This window comes from Paramormyrops kingsleyae, chromosome 8, assembly GCF_048594095.1.
Source record: "Paramormyrops kingsleyae isolate MSU_618 chromosome 8, PKINGS_0.4, whole genome shotgun sequence".
NCBI classification, from domain to species: Eukaryota; Metazoa; Chordata; class Actinopteri; order Osteoglossiformes; family Mormyridae; genus Paramormyrops; species Paramormyrops kingsleyae.
This window is the reverse complement of record NC_132804.1, coordinates 38,402,698-38,411,845: the sequence shown is the minus strand read 5'-3', so window position 1 is coordinate 38,411,845 and position 9,148 is coordinate 38,402,698. Positions and strand designations below refer to the sequence as shown.

The following is a 9,148-nucleotide window of genomic DNA, read 5'->3' as shown; positions in this document are numbered from 1 at the left end:
ATCACTAGTTAACCACAAAAACACAATGGCCAGATTACAGTTTGAGAGAAAGTACTTAAAAGAGCCTGCAGGATTCTGGAAAAAGAACTTATGAACAGATGAGACTACGATCAACCTGTGCCAAAGTTATGGCACAAGGAAAGTGTGGAGACAGAAAGTTCCCAAGACCCAAAGCATACCACTTCATCTGTAAAACATGGTGGTGGGGGTGTTGTGGTTTGTGCATATATGGCTGCCACAGGTACTGGCACACTTATCTTCCTTGATGATGTAAATGCTGATGGTAGTCGCACAATGAATTCTGAGGTATATAGAAACATTTTATCTGCTCAAGTTCAAGTAAAAGCATAGGAAATACTACAGGAACAAAGGTTTCACTTTAAACAAACTGAAAATTTTGTTTAAATATGATCTTTCTGTGAATGTCTTTTTAAAAGTTGTCTTTTCTGCCACTGCTTCATAACCTATACAACTACAGGCACAATAAAAAGTTGTGACTAAAGGTGATATACTGGAACCCTAGTGATACCAAGCAGAGCTTTTCAGGACAATACTGTTCTTTCTGACCTCATTGCTAACAGAGTTTATGTCAGCTTGTGTAAAATGGATCTTATAGCAATAAACAGCTGTTATTATCTTTTTTGCTAACCTTATCTAATCATGTTCATATAAATTTCAATGAGCATTCTTTACACTGGGTTGGCCTTTTCAACTTTTTTTTTAATCTTGGCCTCTATATATACTGTGGTATCTCTACAGATGAAAGGTCTCTGAAACCTTAAGCCTATAAGGTAAGACAAACTTTCAGATACTCATTAACTGAGTAACATTAATTTTTGTATGTCAAAGTATGGATTTTAATAAATTAATATGTATCGATTTTTTTCTATGTGGTTGTATAATTACATAACTGTGTACTCACTGTTATTTTCATACAGTAGTAAAAAGAAAAATATCAAAGAGAAAAGAGAAAGATCATCAACAACAAAATGATGAAGATCACCACTTTAACAGGTAATTTGTACAGTACAATGCCAAAGTATTCTAGAACTAATACTTTTCCTTGCTGATGCAAAAAGAGTTGCTCAGCATTAACAAGCTTTTCTTTCCAATTTAGGCTTGTGTCTTTTGCTCTCTCAATTGGGTGAGTGACTGAGGATTAAAATGAAATATATAAAAATAATAATTTCATTCATAAGACACTGCCTATAGAACTCAAAGGAAACTACTATGTGCATTTTCTAAATCTTATTCTAAAGTGTCTTAAAAAAAATATATTTTGAATTTGAATTCTCTATTAATAAGCAGTATTTTTTTTATACCTATCTCTTTATAATTCTTTGGGGTTGAGTATTGTATGGACTTCCTAGCATTAATTCACATGTGAATAAAATACACATATATTTTAAAAGCTTAGTATTTCTTATTTCATTTTTTATTCTTATTCAAATTATTATAATTTCAGGGTATGCCAGAGATATGGTGTGTTACTTCACCAATTGGTCCCAGTACAGACCTGGAACTGGGAAGTACCTTCCTGCCAATGTAGACCCTTTCCTGTGTACTCATCTGATATATGCCTTCTCTATGATTAACCATGCAAATGAGCTTGTCACATATGAATGGAATGATGAGAGTCTCTACAAGTCCTTCAACGAGCTAAAGCACAAGTATGCATACTAACTTGCATGTTGTATGTATGTGCATATATTTGTCTTTATATAATAAATCTTAATGAAAGTATGATACGTTTACTCTAAGTCAAAAGTGAACTGTAAGACTTCAAAAAGTATTGAATTCTCCACTACAGAAATCCCCATCTGAGAACTCTTTTAGCTGTTGGTGGCTGGAACTTTGGCTCCTACCAGTAAGTCACAATTTATTCTACAAGTTGTGATAGTGCTTGCAAAAATATTTATGCACTAAATTTCATACTGGAAAGCTAATAATAATATATGTGGCAAACCTTAGATCAGGAGTGCATAGACTTAAAGTTTTATTTTTGTTGAGGACTAAGTATTACAGCTCCTTCCAGGTTCTCCATCATGGTATCCACACCGGCCAACCGTCAGAAGTTTATACAGTCATCTATTAGTTTTCTACGCACTTATGGCTTTGACGGCTTGGACATTGATTGGGAGTACCCTGGTTCTCGAGGGAGCCCCACAGAGGACAAACAGAGGTTCACACTCCTATGCAAGGTCAGATATCATCTGTGGTTCTTTATTAAATATGATTATACTATGCAAAATAGAAAATACTGATTAATAATCTTTTGGTATGTAGGAGCTTCTTGAGGCTTATGAGGTTGAGAGCAAAGAAACAGGACGTCGTAGATTACTGGTCACAGCTGCAGTGGCCGCTGGAAAAGGCACAATCGATGCTGGCTATGAAATTGCTGAGATCGCTAAGTAAGTCTGGGTTTAAATAATTTTGTCTTTAGATCTTCAGATAAACAGTGATACATTGCTTAACAATGGGAATACTTCTTAGGAATGTGTTGTTAAATGATTTCATCATTGTGCAAACATCATAAAATGTATTTAAGCAAACCTAGATGGCATAGCCTACTACACACCTAGGCTACAGTAAATACTTTTTATAAGTTGAAAGAGTGCTATCTAATATAATGATAAAAGGTACAGTATAGTAAATACATAAACCAGTTGCATGGTTATCAAGTATTATGTCCTGTACATAATTATATGTGCTATACAATGTGTATATAGTACATACATAACTGTATTTACTAAATACGCCTAGCAGCACAGTAGGTTGGTTTACACCAGTATACCAGATAGAAGTAATTTGTCAAACTATAGGCCAATCAGTCTAACTTGTATAACTGGTAAAGTTATGGAGGCTATAATCAAAGAGAAAATGGTAGATTACCTGGACTCAAATAACATTTTGAGGGATAGCCAGCATGGATTTAGGAGAGGTAGATCCTGTTTAACAAATCTGTTGGAGTTTTTTGAGGAAGCTACTCAGGAAGTTGATGATAAGAAGGCCTATGATGTCATCTACTTAGATTTCCAAAAGGCTTTTGATGTTGTCCCCCACAAGAGGCTCACTTAAACTCAAAGCGAACTGTAGCAACCTGGATTGATAACTGGTTAACAGATAGGAAGCAGCGAGTAGTTATAAGAGGCACAATGTCACAGTGGGCCTGCGTTCATAGTGGGGTACCGCAGGGTTCAATTTTAGGACCACTATTGTTCCCAATTTACATAAATGATATAGACACCAATATATACAGTAAACTGGTGAAATTTGCAGATGACACCAAGGTGGGTGGTGTAGCAGATACTGAACTAGCGGCTCAGCAGCTACAGCGGGATCTTGATTTAATTAGTTACTTGGCCGATACCTGGCAGATGAAATTTAACATAGACAAATGTAAGGTACTCCATGTAGGGAGCAGAAATATAAAGTACAGGTATTTTATGGGACCTACTGAAGTAAAGGTAGCTGATTATGAAAAAGACCTTGGTGTGTATGTTGATGCTTCCATGTCTCATTCTCGCCAGTGCGGGGAAGCAATAAAAAAGGCCAATAGGATGTTGGGGTATATCTCCAGATGTGTGGAGTTTAAGTCAAGGGAGGTAATGCTAAGATTATACAATTCCTTGGTGAGACCTCACCTAGAATATTGTGTGCAGGTTTGGTCACCATATCTTAAAAAGGACTTTGCGGCCTTAGAAAAGGTGCAGCATAGGGCCACAAGAATGATTCCTGGTCTTAGAGGAATGTCATACGAGGAAAGGTTAGTTGAGTTAAATCTGTTCAGCCTCAAGCAAAGGAGACTGAGGGGGGACATGATCCAGGTCTATAAGATTCTAACAGGTTTGGATGCTGTTCAACCAAATAGTTACTTCAGCATTAGTTCAAATACAAGAACTCGTGGCCATAGGTGGAAATTAGCGGGAGAACATTTCAAACTGGATTTAAGGAAGCACTTCTTTACACAGCGTGTAGTCAGAGTATGGCATAGTCTTCCTGATAATATAGTGCAAGCTGAATCCTTGGGTTCCTTTAAATCAGAGCTATATAAGATTTTAACAACTCTGAGCTATTAGTTAAGTTCTCCCCAAGCGAGCTCGATGGGCCAAATGGCCTCCTCTCGTTTGTATAGTTCTTATGTTCTTATGTTCTTACTACGACATCACTAGGCAAAGGGAATTTTTCAGCAATGTTACAATCTTATGGGACTACCATGCGTCGTTGACTGAAACATTGCGGTGCATGGCTCCATCTACAGTGAGGTCAATAAGTATTTGATCACCCTGTGATTTTGCAAGTTCTCTTACTTAGAAATCATGGAGGAGTCTACAATTTTCAGCATAGGTGCATTTCCACTGTGAGAGACAGAATCTAAAAAAAAAAATCCGGAAATCACATTGTATGATTTTTTAACAATTTATTTGTGAATTACTGTGTCAAATAAGTATTTGATCACTTGCATATCAGCCAGATTTCTGACCCTCAAAGACCTGTTATTTTGCTTTTAAATAGTCCAGCTACACTCTGCTCATGATTCTAAATTAGTAGCACCTGTTTGAGGTCATAAAGACACCTGTGCACCCCACAATCAGCCAAAGTCTAAGTAGCAACATGGGCAAAACCAAAGAGCTGTCAAAAGACACAAGAGACAAAATTGTAGACCTTCACAAAGCTGGAAAGGGCTACGGGGCAATTGCCAAGCAGCTTGGTAAAAAAAAAACAACTGTTGGAGCAATTGTCAGAAAATGGAAGAGGCTAATGATGACTGTCAATGTCCCTCGGACTGGGGCCCCACGGAAGATCTCTCCTCGTGGGGTTTCAATGATGCTAAGAATGGTGAAGAATCAGCCCAGAACTACACGGGAGGAGCTGGTCAATGCCGTGAAGAGAGCTGGGACCATCGTTTCCAAGGCTACTATCAGTAATACACTAAGACGTCATGGTTTAAAATCTTGCATCGCACGGAAGGTTCCCCTGCTTAAGTCAGCCCATGTCCAGGCCCGTCTGAAGTTTGCCAGGGACCATCTGGATGATCCAGAGGAGTCATGGGAGAAAGTCTTGTGGTCAGATGAGACCAAAGTAGAACTTTTTGGTCTTAACTCCATTTGCCGTGTTTGGAGGAAGAAGAATGATGAGTATCATCCCAATAATACCATACTTACAGTGAAGCATGGGGCTGGAAGCATCATGCTCTGGGGGTGTTTTTCTGCACAGGGGACAGGACGACTGCACTGTATTAAGGAGAGGATGAACGGGGCCATGTATTGTGACATATTGGGCAAAAACCTCCTTCCCTCAGTCAGAGCATTAAAGATGGGTTGTGGCTGGGTACTTGACCCAAAGCACACAGCCAGGAAAACCAAGGAGTGGCTCCGTAAGAAGCATATCAAGGTTCTGGAGTGGCCTAGCCAGTCTCCAGACCTAAATCCAATAGAAAATCTTTGGAGGGAACTGAAACTCTGTGTTGCTCAGCGACAGCCTCGAAACCTGACAGATCTAGAGAAGATCTGTATGGAGGAGTGGGCCAAAATCCCTCCTGCAGTGTGTGCAAACCTGGTGAAGAACTACAGGAACCGTTTGACCTCTGTAATTGTTAACAAAGGCTTCTGTACCAAATATTATTTTTTTTTTTACTCAAGTGATCAAATACTTATTTGACACAGTAATTCACAAATAAATTGTTCAAAAATCATACAATGTGATTTCCGGATTTTTCTTTTTAGATTCTGTCTCTCACAGTGGAAATGCACCTATGCTGAAAATTGTAGACCCCTCCATGATTTCTAAGTAAGAGAACTTGCAAAATCACAGGGTGATCAAATACTTATTGACCTCACTGCATATATACACACACATACACAAACACACACACACACGCACACACACAGGTTTGTAATTAGATCTTAGTGAGGATTCTCCATTCATTTCTATGGGAAAAACTTCCAACATGATGACCTTAACCCCCACCCAGCCCTAACCTTAACTATAACTATAACCATAACCAAACAAAATACAAGACTTTTGGCATTTTTAGTTTTTTGACTGCATTCTCAAATCTTTGTGGGGATGTGAGAAATGGTCCCGACAATGTCAAAATAATAGGTTTTTATTATTTTGTAGGGGTCATTTGGTCCCACAATGAAATATAAACATAATCCACACACACACACAAACACACATACACACACAGTATATGGACAAAGGTATTGACACAGACCACTGAATTCAGGTGTTTCATTCAGACCAATTGCCACAGGTGTATAAAATCAAGCACCTAGCCATGTAGTCAGGTTTACAAACATTTGTGAAAGGATGGTTTGTTCTGCAGACCTGAGTGAATTCAGGCATTGTACTGTCATAGGATGCCACAACTGCATTGTGTCAGCTGTAAAGTTTGATAGAGGAAGGATTATGGTATGGGGTTGTTTTTCAGGGGTTAGGCTAGGCCCCTTAGTTCCAGTGGAAGGAACTCTTAATGTTTCAGCACACCAAGACATGTTGGACAGTTCAAACATTATGGGAACAGTTAGGGGAAGGCTTTTTTCTCTTCTAGCCTGACTGCCCCAGCGCACAAAGCAAGGTCCATAAAAGAGCCCTGACCTCAACCCCATACCAACATTTTGGGATGAACTAGAACGGAGACTGAGAACCAGGCCTTCATGTACAACATCAGTACCTCATCTGGATGAATGGGCAAAAATTCCTACAAACACACTCCAAAATGTTGTGGAAAGCTTTCCCAGAAACATGGCAGCTGTTATAGCTGTAAAGAGGGGACCAACTCCACATTGATGCCTATGGATTTATAGTGGGATGTCATAAAAGTTCTTGTAGGTGTTCTTGTAGGTGTAATGGCCAATACTTTTGTCCTTATACTGGATTCTTTGCTGTGAAAGACAGAAGTGTATTACTGTTTGTTCCTTTTTGTCCCAATTCTTTACTTGTGTATCTCAAGGTACTTGGACTTCATCAATGTGATGACATATGACTTCCATGGGACTTGGGAAAGTTTCACAGGACACAACAGCCCCTTGTACCGTGGCAAGCATGACACAGGAGATTTAGTTTTTTTTAACACAGTAAGAAAACAAACACTCAATATTTGCAGAATTTTGTAATTATTTTATTAATCCATGGTGACATTTTTGAAGAGTACAGTTCTTCCTTTTTCTTTCTCATAGGATTTTGCCATGAATTACTGGAAGGACAATGGTACCCCTGAAGAGAAACTCAGGATGGGTTTCGCCACATATGGACGCACATTCCGTTTGACATCACCATCTAATGGTGTTGGTTCTCCAGCTAGTGGGCCTGCTTCAGCTGGACCCTATACTCGTGAAGCTGGCTTCTGGTCCTACTATGAAGTAAGCAAGAAACTGGCATTATAACTGAGACTTATACAATATCATCAGTCTTCTAATTTTTGTTTTCAGTTGCTTTGAAGGTGCATTTTTATGTCTAATATAAAAACTTTTCTATAGATATGTACTTTCTTACAAGGAACCACCATTGAATGGATTGCAGATCAGAAGGTACCATATGCCAGCAAAGGAAATGAGTGGGTGGGATTTGACACACAGGAGAGCTTTGCTATCAAGGTAATTGATTAATGGATGAAAAATCAACAGTTAAATCACTGCATTTTTTCCCCAAGTATTTAAGAATAAGTGCTAAGGGTTTTCTCCAATCCTGGCCCCATTTTTAGGTACACTATCTGAAGGAAAACAATTTTGGAGGGGCATTTGTTTGGGCCCTGGACCTGGATGACTTTGCTGGACAGTTTTGTGGTCAGGGGAACTATCCACTTATGAACCACTTACACAAACTTCTTGACATTGGTAAATCTCTAATCAAATGACTGTTTTAAGCAGTAGTACAACATTTTTAAAACTAAAGATGAGAAACACAGAGCAATCATAGGTGCTTTTTACTCTTTAAAATGAATTTAACCCTTTAATGCATGGTTTCTGCACTTTTAGAGTTACATTAGGTAAACATGATGTAACAAGATGGTAACCACTAGATCCATGGAAAAGCACAGTCAAGAATTATTTCATATATTTTCTGAAAGAAGCAACATATTGCTTATGAAATATGATGGTGTTTACAAAATCTTTTGATGCATGAAAGGGTTAAATAAAATGCAAATATCAAAACAACAAATGAAACAATGTATTTCTTCACCTTGCTTTTTTTTCCAAATGCAGAACTACCTCCCTTACCACCAACCACTACCTTAAAACCTGGAATGACAACAATCAGAACCACTACTAGCACAACCACCACCACAACAACAACCCACGAGCCAGGAACTGGCTTTTGTGCTGGCAAACCTGATGGTTTATATCCAAATGAAGAAGAGGCCAACTGCTTCTATGATTGTGCAGGAGGCAGAACTTATTACAGAAATTGTGGTCCTGGCACAGTTTTCAGTGACAGCTGCAAGTGCTGCACATGGCCGTAGAGGAGACAAGTAGTCCTGACACCTTGTAAAATGTAATGAAGTTCACTCAGTATACGTCAGTGACTAACATGTATACAGTTAAAACATTTTAAGGGGATTGCAGAATCATTTTGAGTTTGACTGCTCTGAACTAAAAGATCTCTGTAAATCCTCACACTTCTTAATAACAAACATGAAAGAAAACATGAAAATGATACTGCCCATTTTTGTCCCCAGAAAATTTCTTTTTAAAATCTCAATATGATGTTTTCTGCTTTTTATATATTCTGACATCAAATATTTTCACAAATAAGTATGAAAATTACAAGACTTATAAAGGAAACCGTTTCCTTTCAATATTATCCCAAATTATCTAAACCCAAAATTTGAAATGTTTTGTATTTTTTCAGTATATATAGTAAATTTACCACTCAACAGTCAACATTCATTTCATTGCTATGCAATTTCTAATTGTTATTCATTATTACAAAGAACTTTACAGCATTTTCAATTATAGTTATCTTGTATGAATCATTAGAAAATGTGTAAATAAGTTCAAATAAATAATAAATCAAATAAAATGCAACAAATAAATAATAAATCAAATAAAATATAATAGTGTTTAAAATGGTGTTTACAAACCTTTTCAACTTACAGCCTTTCCTAAGCAATTTCTGCCTTGTTTAGGGAAATCTTATAGTC

The 9,148-nt window shown here is 37.7% G+C and overlaps 1 protein-coding gene across 1 annotated transcript; it reads left to right on the top strand.

Annotated features, from left to right (window-relative positions):
• The first annotated feature begins 753 nt into the window (after nt 1–753).
• On the top strand, nt 754–9,062 carry LOC111836719 (acidic mammalian chitinase-like). Its single transcript, XM_023798234.2, has 12 exons — nt 754–791; nt 939–1,014; nt 1,118–1,144; nt 1,466–1,670; nt 1,811–1,867; nt 2,036–2,201; nt 2,287–2,411; nt 6,959–7,082; nt 7,185–7,367; nt 7,485–7,601; nt 7,709–7,841; nt 8,211–9,062. Exons 2-12 carry the CDS (start codon nt 990–992, stop codon nt 8,465–8,467), a joined length of 1,419 nt encoding a protein of 472 aa, XP_023654002.1. The 5' UTR covers nt 754–791; nt 939–989; the 3' UTR covers nt 8,468–9,062.
• The last annotated feature ends 86 nt before the right edge of the window (nt 9,063–9,148 follow it).